Source organism: Lissotriton vulgaris, chromosome 3_1 (genome assembly GCF_964263255.1).
Source record: "Lissotriton vulgaris chromosome 3_1, aLisVul1.2, whole genome shotgun sequence".
In the NCBI taxonomy this organism is placed as follows: domain Eukaryota; kingdom Metazoa; phylum Chordata; class Amphibia; order Caudata; family Salamandridae; genus Lissotriton; species Lissotriton vulgaris.
The window spans coordinates 2,104,558,535-2,104,580,637 of NC_141689.1; the positions used below are offsets into that span (position 1 = coordinate 2,104,558,535).

Genomic DNA, 22,103 nt, shown 5'->3' on the forward strand with positions numbered 1-22,103 from the left:
AACTGATTGTGAGACATACCCCTCCTGAGGTGATGCGATTTGAGGCGTTGGAGAGCCCGGTAATGAAGGGGGCCCGGAAAGATCGCCTGGATGGATGAGGAAAGAAGTCCCACTGCCCTTGCGATCTGAGGGAGGGAGGTTTGGGACTTCACAATTGTCTGACGCAAGACATGTCTGATCTTGGCCATCTTCCGAGACGGAAGGCTCAGAGAGGCCTGCAAGGAGTCCACCACGAAGCCCAGAAAAACCACTTTGAGACTGAGATAGGACAGACTTGTCTTTGTTGATGACGAAACCTAACCCCTGAAGCAGAGAAACTGTCTGCTGGAGTTGAAGGCCCAGTTGTTCCGGACATTGGGCCATCAGACAATCATCCGAATAACTTGACTCCGCAGGAATTCCACCGCCGGATGGAGAATCTTGGTGAAGCACCAAGGGGCAGAGGAAAGTCCAAACGGAAGGGCCGTGAACTCGAAGGTCTGACCCCCTAAACTAAGTTTGCGTCTTTGAGATCGAGGCGCACCATCTAATCGTTCGGAAGGAGAACATCTCGAAGAAGATGGATTCCTTCCATCTTGAAGTGCCTGTAGATCAGATCATGGGGCGTGGCTGGAGGCTCGGCAAAATGGCCGCACAGTAGTGCAGCTCCGCAAGCCACCGATGCATATCCTGCAATTATCCTTCATCAGCGCGGCGTAGCCGGGCAACCGAGGACAGGACTACACTCCTGAGCCCAAGAGCTACCCGACGGTATCTGGAAAAGCTCTCACAGAGCAGAAAGGCAGGCTGCTGGGGATCGCGCCGCCATCGCGGTTCGAGATATAATGGCGGCCCGCGACTAACGGCCGCTCTGCCAAGCCGTGACTCTCGACACTGGAGGACGGCGACATCCTACCCACCAAAAGGCCCGTGGCGGACTTATCTCCCCCCCCCCGCTGGGACAACACAACGTGACTAGCATCTACGGGGAGCTGAGGCTGCGCTGACTGGACACATACGGCGGGGGAAGGGCACTATGACAGCGCCTGGTGCCTGTGGCGGGAAGAAGGCCTTTGGGCGGCAGACTGCAGTTACCCGACCAGTTTAGGGAGCGCCCCCCGCCTATGCCGCTCGCTCGCATGGCCTTTGGAGACTGCGGCTTTTGAACTGTATTAACGGAACCCAAGACTCCTGTCAGGGAACTGTTGACGCTGCGGGGGAGGTCGTGTTTCGCATCGGGCCAGCTGCTGCCGCGGTCCCGCACCGCCCTGAAGCGCGCCTGCGGGGCCTGCCTATACTGACCAGATCGGCCACGTGTACTGTCTCTTGGGGCGCTGTGAAGCCGCCGACAACGCCCAACTGCTGAAGTCACCACTGTGCCCGGGAAACTAGACGCCATTCCGCGCTGTTGGAGACCACAGGGACGCCACTTAAGGACGCTGTGAGTGGAGATACTGAGGTATCTGGCGTGCCAACTGTGGTGACCCGACGCGTGTCAGGCCTGGTGCCTACGTTGTGGAGACCACAGAGTGCACGTACTGTGACTGCCTTATCACAGCGATCACCCCCTATACTCCACGCCGCCACCTCGCCCAACCCTGCTACTTCATGGGACGGAGACTGAGTGCGCCATAGCTGCAATTAACAGAGGGGCCTTAAAATCCTTTTTCCCAAGGACCTGGGCACAGGCCGACAAGACACTGACTGCAGCGCAGGTGCGGACTGCTGACTAACGGTCCACACGCCACACTGCCCACGCTGACACGCCAGACTACAGCTACACCGGGAACTTTCCTGCCGCCAGGGAATAACTGCTACGGCGGGGCGGGGCGACACATACAGCAGCTGGTACCCGTCCTCCAAGACAATGGGCAAGCCGTAGAAAAACCAGCCCAGGCTTACATTCGAGCTGCGCAGAGAGTCCAAGCCTGGTAACACCACAGCCTCGGACTCTGAACATGACGTGCCGACACCCCCATCCACGGCGCTCGAAAAATCACTCGTGGCCATCCAGGTTAGTCTCCAGACCATAGATGGCAAGATTGAAGAGCTAAACGGCAGGATGGATCATTTCTCCGCCAAACTTGACAAGCAGGCGGTACGTCTTGGCGAGGCTGAACAAAGAATCTCTGATGCGGAGGACGGACTTAAACAGGTGGCAGAAAAGACCTCCGACATCGCCACGCTGCTGGCAGTCATACAGGCCAAGAACGAGGACATCTAAGCGAGGTCGCGGCGAAATAACGTACGCATTTTGGGCCTGTCGGAGTCAACAAATGTGGGGCGCCTAGAGGAATATGTTGAAAGGATGATACAGGACATTTGAGGAAAGGACGAACCATCTCCTCTATTTGCTATAGAAAGGGCTCATCGATCACTTGCAGCTCGCCCGCCGCCAGGAACACCGCCAAGACCAATTATCGCTCGCCTACTGAATTTTAGGGATAGAGACACAGTTCTCTGAATAACCAGACTCAAAGGTTCAATCACTTATCAAGGCAATGCATTATCCTTCTACCCGGATTTCACGGCGAGCGTGCAAGCAGCACGCAAAGAATTTCAGACTGTCAAAAAGTTGCTGCAGAAAGAACAGATCCCCTATGCAATGTTATACCTGGCGCGGCTGCGCATTGGAACGGTGGAAATTGGAAAAGTCTTCAGCAGCCCTAAACAAGCAATGGACCATGTGCGGGCGCTGCGGCGTCAAACACAATCCGGTGTCCCAGACATCTGACGTGGATGAATGAACAGTAAGAGGGACGCGGTGAGGCCCAACTGAGGGCATGTGACACTATCACAGGCGGGTGGACGGGGTGGTAATGAACAAACTATGATGCATATGACTCTTGTTTTTTTTTTCCCTTGCCTCGGTCCCGCTATATGTGCTGGTGAGAAATGATGTACAATTGGTGGCACCCCTCCCTCTGTTCATCTGGGAGAGGTTGTAGCCGCCACGACCCCCTATGGGTGATCCCCAATGGAAACTGAATTTCTTACTGTTGGGACAGTTTACTAAGGGGCTTGTCTTTAGCAAGTTGGGTATGCTGAAGTGGGAAGGGGGGGAGGAGAAGTACTAGTTTATTACATGCCAAAGTCACTCACTGTCCAGACCCATATACTGCACTGGTCCCACAATCGGGGACACCACCCTGTTGCAAAGCCACACGACGTTGCAAACTTCAAAAGCACTACAAATGATTGGGACCACCTATAATTGCATTACTTGGAATGTCCGGGGCTTAAACACATCACAAACAATCAGGCAAGTACTGGCGCAGCTTGATAGGCAACAGACACACATCGCGCTATTGCAGGAAACACACTTAACCAGGGCATCTGAAGACAGCCTCGCCAGCCACTGGGCTTCGTATCGTCTAGCATCATCGTAATCCACTTACGCTAGGGGAGTCCTTATACTGGTGAAAAAAGGGGTAGCCTTCACAGCGCTTCACACTAACACAGACTCCGAGGGCAGATGGGCTATGGTGATGGGGAAGCTGGGCAATGGGCTTGTAACAATAGTAAATATCTATGGTCCGGTAGTGGACGACACATCAGCGTATTTAAACATATTTAGAGCACTTCGGGAATGGCCAGAAACGGAAATAATACTCGGTGGGGACCTGAACACGTACCTTGACCCTCGGTCTGACAAGTCTAACCCGCAGAACGCCAGATTGGTCAAAGTTGCTGAGTGCGTGAAAGATGGCATGCTAGAGTTTGGGCTGGTGGACGCATGGCGACACAGAAATAGTACTGTCAGGGACGCATATCACTCCCGCGACAAGGGGCTGGTCCCGCCTAGATTATTGGCTGCTGAGCGATGGAGCAAATGGCTGGGTCACAGATGCGCGTAACCTCCCCAGAACACTATCGGACCACAATCTGGTGCTTCTGTCGCTGCATATCCCGCTCAACCCACACAAACTTTTTACCTGGCGATTCAGAGCGGAAGCACTACTTGATCCCATATACGCAGATACTATTAAATCGACAATAGTGCAATATTTCGAGATCAATGTTGGGTCAGTGGACAGCCAGGAAACACTATGGGAGGCCTTTAAGGTCACGATACGGGGCACATGTATAAGCACATTCGCGGGGATACTAAGAGACATCAGGGGACAGCTGACGGCGGTGGAGACAAAGCTGCGAGAACTGGAAACTCGATACGACACCGAGACTTCGATAGCCACTCTTGCTAACATACATGCGCACATAGACAAATACAACACGCTTGCGCACACAGAGGTGAAATACCTCTCCAGGCGCCACGCTGCTCGGAGGTATGGGGAGGGGGGGCGCACCGGGCAAACTACTGGTGAACCGATTACAGAGTAGAGCCTGTCATCCTCCTATAGACCACATAGTGGACACGAACCGCACATCTCACTTCACACCTGCCGCCATAGTAGAACAATTCCGTCATTTTTATGCCGCGTTATACACGTCCGCGGTGGAATGGGCGAAGCTGACATGGATGAATACTTGCAAGACGTCGCCTGTGCGTGGTTGGCGGACGGGCATCGCCAATATCTGAGCCTCTCAATCACTACGGAGGATGTGGTAGATGCCATCAAGTCGCTCCCGAATGGGAAAGCACCCGGCCCTGACGGGCTAACTGCAGAATTATACAAGGCCCACGCTGATATTCTAGCGCCCCATCTTCTGGGGATGTACGCGGAGGCGCATGAGTCTGGCCGTCTCCCTCCCTCGCTGCGCCAAGCGATGATGATCACCACTCTTCATCAACTGGTTGTACCTCGCACCAAAACCGTCACCTGGGGAGACCGTCGGTTTCTGGTGGCGGCCCCCAGACTCTGGAACACCTTGCCTCTCAACATCAGGCAAAGCACCACCCTCCTTCAGTTCCGTAAACTCCTGAAAACCTGGCTGTTTACTCAATAATTATATCACCTTTCCAGTCTGCTTTATCAACCGGTCCAAAGCATCATATTTTGTATGTAAACAAATGATTTATTAGCGCCAAGACGCCCAAGGGTATATGCTGCGCTTTATAAATATTAAAAATAAATAAATAAATAAATTAAAAAAAGACAAACCCCCTGAACGCTGTGAATCGTACCGACCCCTATCCCTTATCAACCTGGATGCCAAAATCCTTGCTAAAATTCTAGCCACCAGGTTACAACCCCTTATGCCACTGCTTGTACTGCCTGACCAAGCTGGGTTTATTCCTGACCGCTCTACTTCTTTAAATTTACGCACTATCTTTGCTATGCTGCACGTCCTCAACCCCGAACTGCCCGCCATTGCGGTTCTCTTGGATGCCGCAAAAGCCTTCGATTCTATAGAATGGAAGTACATGATGCACATACTGCGCAGAATGGGCTTTCCATCTATTTTCCTCCAATGGATACAGATCTTATACACTGAGCCATCTGCGAGAGTCCGAGTTGGGGGAGACACATCTGAACAGTTCGTGGTGGGTAGGGGCACCCGTCAAGGGTGCCCCCTCTCTCCGCTCACATTTGCCATAAGACCGATCCATAGAGAGGCGGCTCTAAACTTTAATAACAGACCAGTAGGCATATCGCTATACGCGGGCGATATGGTCTTATATGGTCTTATATGTTAGAGAACCACAAACATACCTGTCCCCTGTACTGCACGAATTCGTCAAATTTGGCTTGTTTTTGGGCCTGCACTTAAACTAGGATAAGTCTGTCATCATCCCCCTGACAACCCAACAGTCGAATATCCATTTCTCTGGTCTGCAGACCCTGTAAAATACCTAGTGGTATGGATACACAGACGCCCCCAAATGGTAATAACAGAAAATTACGGAGCTGCATATCGGGCACTAGTAGCGCAAATAGACAGATAGCAGTGCCTTCCCCTGTCTTTATTGGACTGCACCGCGATCATCAAAATGGTGGTGCTGCCTAAGTTTCTATACTTATTTTGTAATATACCAATCCCACTTACCCAACAATTTTTTAAGACATTACAGACTCAACTGTTGAGGTTGGGCTGGGGCCCTAAACAGGCGATAAGCTGGAAGACCTTGACGCTAACATACGACAGAGGGGGTTTTAACACGCCAGATTTTTATGTTTATTATTTCTTGCCAGGCACATTATGCGTACTATTGGTACAACCCCCACGACTTCCTACCTCACGTAGCGGTGGAGGAGGGGGACGCACACCCTATCCCTCTGCGCGCTATTCTTACTCACACCCACCGACACACTCCCAGGGCAGAAATAAACACACTAGACACCACAGTGGGGGCATGGCAGGCGATTGGCCGACGAACACAGAAGATCCCGTTATATGCACCCGCTATGCCCATAGAGGGACACGCACCATTATCAGTAGCTAGTGATCAGGGCGCTGTCAAAGCACTGAGAGAAGCGGATATCACACTATTGAGTGACATTTTCCCAGAAGGCAGGTACATTACTGGAGACTATCTAGCCTATATACACAACCCTACACTGTTCCAGTTCACATGCTACAGGTTACGGCACGCCATAAAAGACCATTACACCGCTCAGTGACCGCTCAGCTCTCCTCAGGGCTTGGTCGCTCCACCCTCCGCTGCCGCTCCTGCCTGCCTTGCCTTGCCGCCTCCTGCCTGCAGTTTCCCTCGAGCGCCGCCCGCAGCTCCTGGGATCCCCACTGCCCGCAGATCCTTGGATTTCCCGCCGCTGCCTCCCTGCAGCCCCGCCCCCCTGCGACTCCATTCGCCGCCCCGCTCCCGCCACCCAGCTGCTCCTCCCTCCCGGCTCCTAACTTATGACGCCCCCTGAGCGACCACGCAGCAGGAGCACTGATTGAGCGCCGAAGGTGCGCCAAAGGTAGGCCCGTCCGCGCCTGGACCGCGCCCAGTGCCAGGACCCCTGGCCCCCGCCGAAGCAAGACGACCTGACGGACCTATGACGCTGCAACACTCAACGCACTCAACACTGGCCGGAACACTGCCTGCTACCGAGCCACCCTGAGACGCACCCACGGACCCTTTGCCTGCCAAGCCTGCTGTTTCTTCTGCTACCGGACCTGCACGGCCACCGCCAAGCCCTGCACCAGCAGCAACCACCTGAAGTGCATCCTGCTCAACACCCGCTCCATCCACAGGCACGCCGTGGAACTCTGGGACCTGCTCGACACGACAGCACCGGACGTCGCCTTCCTCACCGAAACCTGGATGAACGGCTCCTTAGCGCCTGACATCGCCATAGCCATCCCGGACGGATACAAGATCACCCAGAAGGACCACGTCAACCAGACTGGAGGAGGCATCGCCATCGTACACAAGAACACCATCCGCATCTCAACCAACTCCGACGAAACCTTCACCGCCGCCGAACACCTGCACTTCCAGATATACACTGACCCCAAGACCATCCTCCGCGGCACCCTCATCTACAGACCACCGGGACCACGCACACAATTCAGCAAAGACATCGCAGACTTAATCAGGCCGCACGCCCTTCCCTCCGCCAACGAAATCCTCAACTTTCACCTGGAGAGCAACAACGACAGAAACACCACCGCCCTGCTGGACAACCTTGCCAACCTCGGACTCAAGCAACTAGTGAACACCCGCACCCACTACGCCGGCCACACGCTTGACCCGGTCTTCTCATCCAGCAAGCACATCTCCTTCAGCCACGTCACCGGACTCCACTGGACCGACCACAGCTGCGTCCACTTCAGCTTAAAAAAAACTACGACCTACCACCACCCGCAACAGGTCCCCTGCCGATGCTGGAGCAAGATCACCGCCGAGCAGCTCACCGCCTCCCTCAGTCAGAACACTCCCACCAGCACAACGGACCCCAACGAAGCAGCCAGCAACATCACCAAGTGGCTGACCGCCTGCGCTGATGACCTTGCACCACTAAAGAACCCTCCCAGCAGACACGGTCCTCCGACGAACTCAAGGAATCCAAGAAGAACTGCCGCACCCTCGAGAAAGCCTGGCGGCTTGACCACACCACGGACAACAGGACCGCCCTCAAGCACGCCATCTGCAAACACCATCAGCTGATCCGCGCCACCAAGAAGACGGCACTCAAAGAACGACTGGACAACAACACCCACAACAGCAAGGAACTCTCCAACCCCAGCGCCGGAAACAACTACATCACTCCCTCGCAAGACCTCTGCAACTCACTCACCTGGTTCTTCCACCGCAAGATCGCCGACATACACAACAGCTTTGACGCACAGACCACGCACCCTACCAACGAACCAACGCCCACCACCACCACCCTCTGCAACTGGACCCCGATCAGCACCGAAGACACCACCCGCACGATGAACTCTATCCAATCCGGATCACCAACCGACCTGTGCCCACACCACGTCTTCAACAAAGCCGACGCCAACATCGCACCCCATCTCCGAGACACCATCAACTCCTCCTTCCACACAGCCACCTTCCCGGAGAGCTGGAAGCACGCCGAGCTGACCGCCCTCCTGAAGAAACCAACGGCGGACCCCACCGACCTCAAGAACCACCGTCCCATCTCGCTCCTTCCCTTTTCCGGCCAAAGTCATCGAAAAGACCGTCAACAAACAGCTGGCCGCCTTCCTCGAGACGAACGGCTCCCTCGACCCCTCTCAGTCCGGGTTTCGGGCCAACCACAGCACCGAGACTGCCCTGATCGCAGCCACCGACTACATCAGAACCCTGATCGACAACGGGGAAACAGCGGCCCTCATCGTCCTGGACCTCTCTGCGGCATTCGACAGTCTGCCACCGAACTCTAGTGAAGCGCCTCAGCAACATCGGAATTCGAGAAAAAGCGCTGGAAGGGATCATCTCGTTCCTCACCGGAAGAACCCAGAGAGTCCGCCTCCCTCCGTTCAGATCCGAGGCCACCGAAGTCATCTGCGGCGTACCACAAGAATCCTCACTCAGCCCAACCCTCTTCAACGTCTACATGAGCCCCCTCGCAGCCATCGCACGCCAGCACAACCTCATCCTCGACATCCCCCGACACAGCCACACCACCGGACACCTGAGACACCTGCACTGGCTCCCCGTCAGCAAGAGAATCGCGTTCAGACTCCTCACCCACGCACACAAGGCTCTCCACGACCTGGGCCCCAAGTACCTCAACGACCGCATGACCTTCTACACGCCCATCCGCAAGCTACGATCGGCCACACACTCGCCACCGTACCACGCATCCGCAGAGCCACCGCCGGAGGAAGATCCTTCTCCTACCTGGCAGCCAAGACGTGGAACTCCCTCCCCACCCACCTTCGGCGAACCCAAGACCATTTCGCCTTCAGGAAGCAGCTCAAGACCTGGCTGTTCGAGCAGTAACTTTCCCCTCCCCCAGCGCCTTGAGACCCTCCCGGGTGAGTAGTGCGCTATACAAATGACGTGATTGATTGATTACACGAGTTTCCCAGCGGAGCCAGAGACCCTATCTGCATTACAATTGATCATCACTGCACCCACTAAACGCAAGCTGATCACTAAACTATATAGAACTATTCAAAAAGATACGCCACATAACGCCACCGCCTGTCTGGCGAGGTGGAACGCTGACCCCCCCCCATCACGGAAGAGGAGTGGTTGGGGATCTGCTCGATAACAGGACGCTTATCGTCTAACAGTAACTTACGCATCATTCACCTCAAATTCCTGCACCAAACATACCATACTCCCCATAGGCTGTGGAGAATAGGACTAAGGACAACTGCAAGCTGCAAGAGATGTGGGACGAGGGATGCGGGTTTTGTGCACTTAGCGTGGCATTGCCAACGAGTCTTTCAATACTGGGAAAAGGTACTTACACTGATCACGACAATGACAGGAATGCCCTTATCCAACACTCCAGCATTATGCCTATTTGGCCATGGCCCCAAGATGTAGGGGGCGGTTGGGAAATTTATTCAAATGGCGCTGTTACTGGCAAAGAGGCGCACCCTGTTCACCTGGGATAGCAGACTGTGTCCAAAAGTGGATAAATGGCTCAAGGACATGGTATATTGTCGGGACCAGCTGGAGACCTACGCTGAAGAATTACCACGTTCCTCGCGCCCCAGGGGTATATGGGCTCCTCTAAGAGAATATTTACTGACTCAGACTGAGCTGGAATCAGACTGATATTGACTGGCGCATTGGGTCCTGCCGCGTGATGCTTATCTGGTTGAAAGTAGCGCGGGGGTAGTCTGTTGCACAAGCAGGTGCCCCCCCGGAGAGGGATATATTGAAATGCTTTGATTTGTGTATGGGTATACTCGAAGGGCACGTTGTGATGTGATCTTTGGCAATGTTAGTATTGTTTCTTTGTTTTTTCCTTTTTAGGTTTAACATTGCAGAGCATACAACTGTTTATAAGAACTGTGGTTACCCGTGAACTGTATGATTACTACATGCTCAATAAACCTTTGTTAAGTAAAAAAAGGCCTGTAGATCAACCATCCATTGAATTCTTTGAGGTTGATCACCGGCCTCTTGCCGCCGTCCGTTTTCTCCACCAGGAAAAGATTACTGAGGAAGCCCGCTGGATGCTGAACTGATCGACGAATGGCCCCTTAGCGTAGCAGTTCCGAGACCTCCCCGTAGATCAGCTGCGCATCCTCCTCAAACACGAGAGGCCGTGGGGGCCTGACTTGATAGGGGCAATCGTAGAACTCTATGTGGAATCAGCGAATCGTTTCCAAGACCCACGCGTCCGCCGTAATGGCCGCCCACGCGTGTGAAAACGCCGCTAGCCTGCCACCAATGCTCACCTGCTCTGCAGGGATAACACCGCCGGAATTGTTGTTGCAGGAGTTAATCTTGAAGCCTCCCCGGCCTCGGAAACGTTGACCCCGGGTGGGTTAAAAGTTGTTATTGTTGGCTAAGGTGTTGTACTGCCCTCGCCCGGAGCCTTTACCCTTGGTAAAATTTTGACCGCCATGGTCGATCGCGAGGCCCCTACCGCGACCGGCCCCACGAGAGAAACGCTGTTGGAAAACTCTCTTAATTCTGGACTGGACCTTGTCCAGAGAGGTGAATGTCGATACGAATTTGCCTAACTCTTTGATAAATGGGTCTCCGAAGAGACCCCCTTGGGCTACCGCTCCTGCCTCCGAGGTGCTAAGTCCCCCAACTTAGGGTCCAACTTAATTAGGAGCGACCGCCGCCGCTCTGTCGAGAGGGCGCAGTTGGCGTTTCCCAGGAAGATGACTACCCTCTGCGCCCAATTCGACAAGACGTCCGGCGAGATCGCGGACCCGGACACCTTCGCTTCCTTTGCCATGTCAAGTATTTTCGTAATGGGTCCTATAGCGTCCAGCAGTTTATCCTGACAGGAACGCCAGGAGCGGTCGATACCTTTGCGTGGATCCTTAACGAATTTTGCTAGAAATGTGGCCATTTTAGAATCCAGCTCGGGCGTCATAGCTACCTTGCCCTCCAAAGTAGGGCGGGGGCACTCTCCCCGCAGACAACTCCGCGCCTCCTTCTCAAGGGCCTTGCAAAGCCGTCCCGCAACGAATTTCGCCACCTTGTCTCTGGGAGTCCAGGCCGAGGACCGCGGATGAACGATCTCATCCGGGTCCAGCATCCCCGTACCATTCTGAGGCAACGCGGCGGTTGAGTGGACGGTCTCCAAGAGCGGACAGAGTCTTCGTCATCATCAGTATCATCATCAGTATCGGGTGAAGAGGGAGCCGTCCCCAAAGACACCTAGGGTACCGGGCTCGATGATGGCGCAGGGGCGGGGAGAGGTCGCGTTGTCCAAAAACGCATCGCGTAGGCGTTCAAAGGAGTCTCTGTCCACACCCTGCGCCCCCGCCGAGTTCCCCTCCCTACAGGGCCTCTTCGGGGGGAGGCTCCTCCCCGCAGGAATCGGGGCTGCACCCGGCGCAACTGAGTGACCCTGCGCTAATTTCGCACACTCCTCCACAATGCGGGCAGACAGGCGGTCCTCCATTGGGCCCACTATCTCCGTGACACATCGGTAAATGGAGCTGTCAACCGCATTGTAGTTCTCATCATCCGTGCTCGCAGGACCTGGTTACACGGACGTAGGGTACACAAGCACCACAAGGCCCACAGAGGGTGAGAGAGGCCGACTGAATTGGCCCAGTCAGGTGGTGGCCGGAAGCTCCTTCAATGAAACAGCACGGTTGGAAACCGGAATGAAGGCAGCACCACCTTCCTGGCGCGCAGACCCTCCAAAGGACCGGGCCTTATCCGCCTCCCAGCGCGCCCTCTGGGCAAACAAGAACCGTCAAGGGTATGTGGCCACTAAGACCTTCCGTAGGCCCAATGCGGTGAAAAAAACCGCTAAGTGCTGAAAACAACTGCCTGCAGGCGTTTAGCACGGTAAACCCGCGATACAGACCCCGCGCGGGGCGTAAGCAAAACTCCGGGCAAATACAGACCCAGAATACTGTGCGTTCAGGTGAGGCGGTGGGACAAGGCTCCGAGCGACTCTCCCTCTCCTCAGCGTGTCTCCTCTGACATGAAACCGTGCTGAGGAGCAGCGAGACGCCGCAGCGCCCCCTGGTGACTGAGACCACTGCACACTGTGAAAGATCGCGTGAGGAGCGACGGAGCGCTCCCACGATCAGGAAAAGGACTCTGTGGGGCAAAAACCATTAAAACATGGTAAAATATGTCATAAAACACCCCACAGTGCTCCCCAGTCAGCGCATAGAATCGCTAGGTTGAATTAAAATAGTAGAGCCTAATCCTGCCTGGAAGATCTATCTGCGTGTTATGGACATTGTTGAAGGACTACTATGGGACTCCGCTCTCATGGAATGATGGGAGTTGTAGTTTGCTGGACACTAAACATCTATTTGTTTTGTGGTTAATGCTTTCTTTACCTGGTTTCTGGTATATATGCATTTATTGAGTTTTTTTCTGAGCTGCTGTGAAAAGTTTATGGAATAAAGAGGGAAGAAAGTATAGCATAATCCGAAGCCTCCGGTCCTGACATAGAATTCTGGAGGTTAGTTGCATCAACCATAAAAGACTGTTCAGGGCTTGATGTTTTGGATGTTTTCAGTCTTAATCTGCATCAATCTGATGTCAGTAATTCGGCCATGTTTTGTGATTTGTGCAGTTAGGTGAATTTATATGCAGTCATCCGATTTTGAAATTGATACTAGTTACTGGGTAACCATTGAAGTGCTCTTTGCATTTGCAAAATGTGGTAAATGTTTCTCACCTCATGTTAATCACCATAGAATGAATTATCTCCTTCAGTGATGTAAAGGAGGAGTATGCTGAAATATTAGGGGATGAGCTCCTGTTTTTTTCTTCAGGAATTGTATCAGTTACATTTTCATAAGAAAATGTAGGTACAAATGCGGATTGTGCAAATTTGTTTAGATGTATGCCCAGATGGAAACTTAGTGATATTGCAGAAATGGTGGTGAGTTCAATTTGCCTTTGAATATGCAAGAGATCAGGAGGGGATGTTTAGTCTTTTGCCGGTCTAGTCTTTAGAAATATTTTGACATCCAGTTTTGTAGTTTGCTGAAGCATATTCGGAGAGACCTTAAAAAATGTGTGGACGTTTGTGGACTTAGTTTCAGTTTACATCTCCCCCAAACACTTAATTCGAGGTGGCTGATGCCACTAAAATATGCCTTTGAAGTTTCCTTGAAGAAAATCGCTTAGAATCGAAACAATGTCACAGTAGACTAGTGGCAACCTTAAAAGTAGTTACCTTATTCACTACTCAACCAGCGCCTGTGAACAACCATTTGTGGAGATGTCAGAGTACATATTGCTGTTCTACTATTCCCCTATTAGGGATAATTTTGCTTAGACAATTTTATTTGTGTGGAATGTGTACACGTTTTTTGTTGGCTCCTTACGAAGGAATGAGTGACAAATTATTGCTTTACAATGGCTCCCTTTTGTGACTTTTAAAATTTTCTTTAATTAGCCCATTTATAGTCAAATTGATTAAGGGGTTTTATTTCTTCAAAGAAATATTTCCAACATTACTTCTTGCCTGGGTCCTGTTATCTCCATTTTCACTTCTTTTACGTAAATTTGATGTGAACATTGTTGTCCATGGTTTCTTTTTTACAAACTTTAACTAAGTATTGCTTTGTTCAAGCAAAACTACAGAAATAAGCAAATCTTGGTTGTTGAAACTGTTTTATCATTTGAGCGCTCTGTTGGGTAGGGTAAAGTCGCAGCTCTCATCAAGAATATGGAATTGGTCTTGTAGACTGCCAGGATTCTTTCCAACACTATTTTCCTGTGCCCAGTGATTAAATAAAGTTAGAATGACTAGCACTTAAGTCTTGTTTGAAAACGTTGTAGAGTTTCTGGAGTGTGTTTGTACTATGCTGCACTTAACTTATGAATCTTCATACCTTTATTCTAGATTCCTGTTCACCCAGTGCCAGATCCAATTGTACATGAAGTTCTAAACTTGGCATTCAAGCACTTTAAACACAAAGAAGGGTAAGTAGTAACAGTATTTAAATGGTAACAGTTTTTTTATATTGATTTTTTTTTTTCATGTAGATAGTAACTATCCGGAATTCGGATGAGTTTTTTTTACTGTCATATAATTTTTTCTAATGCAATAGATTTTAATGTGGTGATGCCAAAAAGAATGTATGTTGTATCACTTTTAAAGACCGGTTTGTTTCTAAAACTTTGGTAAATAAAAGTCCGAATAACAGCTGTATAGAAGTTAATTGTGTAGCATGGTACATTTAACTGAACGTGCAAAGTAAATTCCCCTTAATGAATCTTTAAAATGAATGTGCTTTGGTTTGTGAAAGCACACAGTTGGGTGAAGCAGAGGTCTTTAGCACTGCATCTCACTGAATGACTTTTTTATATTTTTTCCCATTGTCATCTTAGTATCCCAGTTGTTCATGCAGAGCAGTATATTGCACATATTGTGTAGTTCACCAACCTCATTCCGTTGGCTGAAAAAAAAGCAAATTAGATGTTTACTTGGGATTCTACTTGTCCCATAGGCCATCAAACCTGAATCTACTCTCCAGTGACATGCTGTTCATTTTCCACATCTTTGTGGGTGTCAGCCATATTTGGAATCTGTCTGATCATTAGGCCTCCACATTTCCTCACTGCGTGACCACCCTTTTTTCTTAAGATTTTTGTTGTGCTCTACTGGTTTTGAATGTCTGCATGTGTTTGGATATTGTAGTTAAGATAGCTTAATATTTAGGGGGTTGTTTGCTGTGATGAGGCAGAAGGCACAGTTCCGTGGCTGAAGAACCAAATGGCATAAAGGAGTTGAAGATATTGGAGATGTTAGTTTCCAGCAAGATCTTTGATGGACTCCGACTTCAAAGTCCTACTTTGTTTTAGACGACGGTGGCTCACCTTAAAGACACAGAAGTAACACAAGGGAAATGTTTTCAGGCTCTGGACTTGAAGAGGGTATTAAAATTTAACTCCCCAAATTGAAGTACTTAAAGGAAAATGCTACTTACCCAGTATGCATTTGTTCGTGGCATGTAGAGCTGTAGAATCTCATGCTTAGGCATAGATCACCATCTCGTGTTGGGCCTGGATGTTTGCACTTTGTTTTCCTTTGAAGAAGTCTTCCTAGACCCGAGGAAGGGACTCCTCCTTTCTGTGGTAGTGCGCATGGTCATCAACTCCATCTTCAGAACGTTTTACCATAGAGGGTGAGAGAATGGAGTAGTAGTAAAGAATCGAGATGTCCATGTGTATGTATGAATAGTAAAAAGAGAACTAAAGCAGCTACAGGTACCCAGGGAGGTGGGTGGGCGCATGAGATTCTACAGCTCAACATGCCAAGAACAGATATATACTGGGTAAGTAGCATTTTCCGTTCGAGGCATGTGAGCTGTAGAGCACATGCATATGCATAGACTATACAGCACTCTCCCCTAAGCGGTGGCTAACCTGTAACTGATGGAGTTGTCTGAAACAGCGTTTTAAGTCCTGCCTGGTCACTTTAGCTTGTTGTGTGGCTAACGGGTCTACACAATAGTGCTTGGTGAATGTGTGTGGTGTGGACCATGTTGCAGCTTTGCAAATGTCAGTTAAAGGGATGTTCCCTAGGAAAGCCATAGTAACCCTAATCTTATAAGTGGAATGTGCTCTATGGGGTATCTTTGGAGTCTTTTTGTCTTTTACATAGCAAATTTGAATACATTTAACGATCCACCTAGCAATACCTGATTTGGATATAGGATTGCCCTTGTGAGATGGTGCAAAAGAGACAGAGTTGTTTGGTCTTATGAAATGATTTCTTTCAGTGTGATACAGCAATGCTCTTCTAACATCTAAGGTGTGTAGAGCTCATTCTGCAACGGAGTCCGGTTGAGGGTTGAAAGCAGGTAATTCAACCGACTGATTTATGTGAAATGTAAATACTACCTTTGGTAGGAATTTAGGATTAGTATAAAGAACCACTTTATCTTCGTGTAGCTGGAAAAAAGGTTTTTTATGGTTAGTGCACGCCCACTCTCCTCAATGAAGTGATGCAATGAGGAAATCCGCTTTCCAAGTGAGGAACTGTAGATCACATTTCTGCATGAGTTCAAATAGTGGGCTCATTAACCTTTTGAGGACTATATTAAGATTCCATACTGGGGCAGGTGAAGTCTTGGTGGTATAACTTTTTTTTTAGTCCTTGCATAAATGCTTTGATTACAGCCAATCTAAAGAGAGATACATGTTGCCTATTTTGAAGAATGGCTGCAATTGCAGCAAGAGGCATTCTGATGGATGTATAGGCCAATAATGACTGCTGTAAATGTAACAGGTTGCAGGTAATATTTCGTATGGAAGCATCAAGAGGGTTCATGTTATTGAAATAGATAACAAATCGCTTCATTTGGCTGCATAGCAGGCTCTTGTGGTAGGCCTTCTGGCCGCCTTAATGTCATACAGTCTGGTGGTAGGTTCAGATAACCAAACTCTATGATTCAGGAGCCAGATCGCGAGCTTCAATTTTTTGGGATCTAGGTGTTTGATTTCTCCATGGCTCTGTATGAGGAGACTGGGAGTTAAATGTAATTTTTGAGTTGGTACCCAAGAGAGTTCCAACAGTGTTGTGAACTAGGGTTGACGTGCCCATGTTGGAGCTACCAGTAGTAGTGTGAGAGATGTTTGCCTGAGTTTCTGAACCACTGATGGAATTAGTGGGAGAGGCGGCAAAAGCGTAAGCAAATATCCCCAACTAGTTCATCCATAGGGCATATCCTTTGGACGACAGGTGTGGATACCTGGAGGCAAAGCTTTGGCGTTTTGGGGCGTTTCAAACAGATCTATCTGAGGGACTCCCCAAGCTTAGAAGTATGACTGCTGAGGAGGTCCGCTATCTTGTTATTGACTCCTGGGAGGTGTTCCTCTAGGAGATAGCTTTTGTGGTGAATAGCCCACCTCCAGATGTTTTGGGCTAAGTGGGACAGCTAGAGAGTGTGTCCCACTGTTTCTGTATGTAATACATATAGCTGTCATGTTGTCAGTTCGAACCAAGATAGCTCTGCCAGACAGGTGATCTTGAAAGATTGCCATCAGCTCTAAATGATTGATATGGAGCAACTTTTGCTGGTGGCTCCACAGCCCTTGCACTGTGTGTTGTTGAAGATGAGCTCCCCAGCCAGTTAGGGACGCGTCCACTGTTAAAACTGTCTGTGGAACCGGGTCTATGAACATCCGTCCTTTTCACAAATTTTGTGTTCCACCACTGCAGAGAGCGAGGAGTACGGCTGCTTACCAACACTAGATCGGTTAATAGACCATGTGACTGGTTCATCTGACAGGCTAAGCATTCTTGAAGTGGACGCATGTGCAAACTTGCATGGGGAACGATCATGATGCAAGACGCCATCATTCCCAACAGCTACATAAAAACCCGAGCTGGAAGTAACTGGCTTGAAATTGGAGAATTAATGCCTGAATGTTTCGAAGTCTGGCTGCGTTGGGAAACGCCAGAGCCCTTTGAGTATCTAAAGTGGCTCCTTGATAGTTCTGAGCTTTGTCTGGCTGAAGATGTGATTTTAGTACATTGACTGTAAACCCATCTGGTGAAGTAAATGAATGGTTACGGAAGTATATTTGTGGCATTGTTGATACGTGCCAGCTTTGATGAGCCAATCGTCGGGGTATGGGAAGACATGGATGCTTTGTCTTCTCAGATGAGCAGCTACTACCGCCAGACACTTTGTGAAAACTCGGGGGCAGTTGTGAATCCGAATGGCAGTACCTTGAATTGGTAATGTTGACCTGCTACCTCAAACCTGAGAAATTTGTGGTGAGCCGGGTGGACTGGAATATGAAAGTAGGCGTCTTAAGTCTAGAGTAGACAAAGTTGCCCTTTTGCAAAAGAGGTAGTGCCTGTTGAAGTGTTACCATGTGGAAATTGTCTGACTGTAAGTAAAAAGTTTGTTCTCTGAGATCTAATATTGCTCTGAGAGAGCCGTCCTTTTTGGGAATTAGGAAGTAAAAGGAATACACGCCTGACCCTTTATGTTGTGGTGGTACGGGCTCTATAGCTTGTTATAGTAGTAGAGATTGTACCTCTTGTTCGAGGAGGTGTAGGTGATCCGGTGAAAGTTCGAGAGACTTTAAGGGAGTGTTTGGAGGAGTTTTGATGAACTCCAGGCAGTAACCAGAATGGATAATTTGTAGAACCCACTTGTCTGTTATTGACTGCCACTTTGGTAGGAATTGTGACAGTCTTCCCCCCCTCCCACCCTGCCTGCACCCCACACAGGTGTTATGGGGAGGAACTATGGGCAAGTCACTGCTTTGTTTTGGAGGGGGAGGTACGTGTGTTAGAACCTCTGCATATGCGGTTATTTCCTTTGTAACACACTCTGAAGTAATGTTTGGAACCTGAGGGTTTGTTATTGCCCTATAGAAGGATGCTGTTTCCGAGGAAGTATTTTTGGACCCTGCCCTATAGAAAGAGCGCATAATGAAACCACGGCCTTGTGTAGACTGGTGGGCTACCATAGATTTAGCCACCTCAGTATCTTTTTTTTCATCTTCTCAAGTGAAGAATCTACCACCTGCCCAAAAAGGTGTTCTTTATCAAAAGATGTGTTAATATGGCGGTCTGAACCTCCGGTTTGAACCCTTATGAGGCGCAACCAGGCGCGTCTTCCTAAAAGTACACTAGTGTTTACTGCTCTGGCAGATGTCAGCAGCATCTAGGGAGCACCTAATTTGGTTGTTTGAAATTAATTGTACCTCACGTACCAGTTCTTGTGCTTTAGATTTATGATCTTGGGGTAGAAATTGGATGAGTTGTTCCATTTCATCCCAATTCGCACAGTCATATCTGGCTAGCACGCTTGCGTATTAGATATGCGCCAGAAGTTAGCTGCCTGGGATGCTACCCTTTTCCCTGAAGCATCAAGAAACTTTGACTCCTTATCTGGGTTTGGAGCGTCTCCAGTAGTTTAAGAGTTTGCCCTTTTGTGTGCATTTGAAAACCACTAACGAGTCTAAGGATAATTACCTTTTATGTAGACTGAATCAGCTGGTGCAGGCTTGTATTTTTTATCCACTATAGGGGTAAGTATAGTGCCCTGACAGGATCCTTACATGTGTGGTCTACATGCCTGGCCATTCCTTTCGGCATGGGCAACACGATGTTGATTTTTGTGTGCTGTTCGATGTTTAAAAAGGAAATCCTCTTCAAGGGATTCTTTATGGAGCTGAACCCCATGGTTATTGGCACCCCTGCCAAGCAAGTCAATATAGACTACACTGTCTGGTGGAGAGGTCCTGGTACGATATAGGTCAGGATCATTGTCTGTGGGTTAGTCAGTGTTGTAGTCATCCCACTCATCTGTAGGTCCTGGCTGATCATTATCATCCTCATCACCCTGATTGTCAGGTGTATGTGGTGATGAGTGCTCAGGTGAAGTTGGCACAGGTAGAAACTGAGGCGAAGGTGGTGATGGAGGAGGAGGATGGGAAGGGTTTGTTCCAATATTTCTCTTCAATGGAATGATATTCCTCTTCAGTATTAGTCCTTTTTTTAGTCACTTTAGTTGTAATGTGTCCAGTTTTAGGATACATGTACAATATTTATTGTTTCGGGTACGGTTTTTGAAGCGGATCATCAAAACTGGGCTTTTTAGGTTACTTTGGTTTATTAGTCTGTTTAGGCGCCGAAGCTTTCAGTGCCGACTGTTTCGGGGTTGGTGTTTTCTGATCCGAGGTGGTTCAGTGCCCAGTGGTGATGTTTGGAGCCGGACTTTGGCTTCGATCCCGAAAGCTTTGGCTCTGTACCCGACTTGGCGTGGGGCTTTTTGGTAGGCTTCAGTGCCGAGCCAGAAGGTGGGGCGCAGGAAGTGCAGTCTCTGTGCCGACCAGGGACCGAGGGCGTGGGTTGGTCCGGAGCCTTCTTTTTCGGTTGACTTGGGATGCGGGCAAGGTAGGGACTGTACTTAGTACCTTGTCCATGTGGAATGTCTTCATCCTGGTCGGAGCCGTCGGAAAGGGAGTTCTCCAGTGTTTGGGTATCTTTAATAGATACACATGCTACAATCATTCCCCTTTGTCGGAGTGGGAGTCCCACGGTACATAAAAATAGCAATAAATCTGCATGAAATAGCCATAACATAGGTAAATTACAACCAGGAAGTAAAATAGCTTGATGTTAATAGGAAAAAATCTTCCACTTTCATGACTCGTCCAAGTCATTATATATAGTTCAAACTACAGCAAATCAGGCGACCGCACCCTCCAGAATGTTCTCCCTAGAGGCTCAGGCTCTCAGATTTTCTACTGCAAGTCGTGTGAAGGTAGTCTCCCTGAGCTCTGCTCAGTACATCTCAGGCTTCTAAAGAATTTCTTCATTTCATGACGTCTTCTTCTAAGAAATCTCTCTTTAGACCTTGTGAATCTTGTGGGAAGCTCCAACTGTTTTCTGAAGACCCCCAAAAGAAGTGCATGTATTGCTTGTTTATGGACCACCAGGTGAGAGACTGGAAAATCTGCAGAACTTTCCCTCAAAAAACTCTGCGGGACAGAGAGGGACGTCTACTTCTGTGGCTACAGAAAATTAAGGTACAAGACAACACTTTATCAGCTGGAAGTGTTTCCTCTGTCAAGATTGCTGCCTCTAGGAAGAGGACTAGCAACATGGATTTGACTTCCCCTGGGGCTAAGGTGTTGAAAAAACAGCACACCTCTAAGAGTGCGGAGTTGCCTTCCACTTCCAAAAAGGCTCCACCACCGAGTAAGTGTAAAACTCTACCCTCTACACCCTCGAGAGACTGTGAAATCTCAACTAAACATATTTCTGACAGAGATTTACTTAAGAAATGGAGTCCCTCGTCGACTAGCTCGACGACGTCTTCGCCGACGAAGCCTGCCGTTGCCTTGATGACATCTACTGCAACCTTCTCACCTCCAAATCCTCCGATAATACTGTTGTCCGCTTCCTCGCAGTCGAGGCTGGTGTCCGTCCCCGTGAGACCAACCGCATCAGTCACTGCCTTCTCGTCGGCGAAGAGATTGAAGTCTACCATTGGCGTCCCTCTGTCAACGAAGAGTAAGAAAACCTTGTTGACTATCGTCTTGTCGACGGTGATTGCATCGTCGACGATTGCCTAGTTGATGGCCGCCTTGTTGACGGTTGCCTCGTTGATGGCCGCCTCATCGGCGACTGCTTCGTCGACGCTGCAATCTTCTTGCACTGATCTTAAAGTTTGGTCGTTATCTACAGCCACAGCATCCTCAAAGACATCTGCGGTGCTGTCTACACCATTGCCACCGTCGACAACAGCGCCTTCCTTGCTTCAAAGGTGCAGATCTTCCTTGGAGGTCCTCTCTCCAGTTCACACATCCCGCAGTAGAGGTCCACTTGCGTTGCCCGGGCAGTTACTGGATTAGGAGGCAGATGAGGATGAATCTGAGGAGGGTGACAGATTTCGTACTGCCAGGAGCCCTTCAGAACTCTTCATTAAATATCAAGACTTAAATCAAGAAGAGGACTACTACCCTCATACTGCTCCTCCAGCTCCAGAGTCAAAACCTACGGCACAATTACCGCCATCACTTTTAAACAATCTGCAGTACATGTTAGATGTTTTACAGCCGATGTCCTCCATCTGAATCGGCTTCTTCTGTCACACCAACACTTGTTCTCAATCTTTAACAGTGTTAAGGTCGCTCAGACCAGTTTCTCAGGTACCTTCAATGT

At 49.6% G+C, this 22,103-nt stretch overlaps 1 protein-coding gene across 11 annotated transcripts in view; it reads left to right on the plus strand.

Annotated features, from left to right (window-relative positions):
• FRYL (FRY like transcription coactivator) overlaps positions 1-22,103 on the plus strand; it is a 2,483,143-nt gene that overhangs the window by 413,307 nt on the left and 2,047,733 nt on the right. For all 11 annotated transcript variants that reach the window (XM_086962669.1, XM_086962670.1, XM_086962671.1 and 8 more), the window contains one exon: positions 14,310-14,389. In XM_086962669.1, the coding sequence (XP_086818795.1) occupies positions 14,310-14,389 (80 nt within the window). The remainder of the gene's footprint in view (positions 1-14,309; positions 14,390-22,103) is intronic.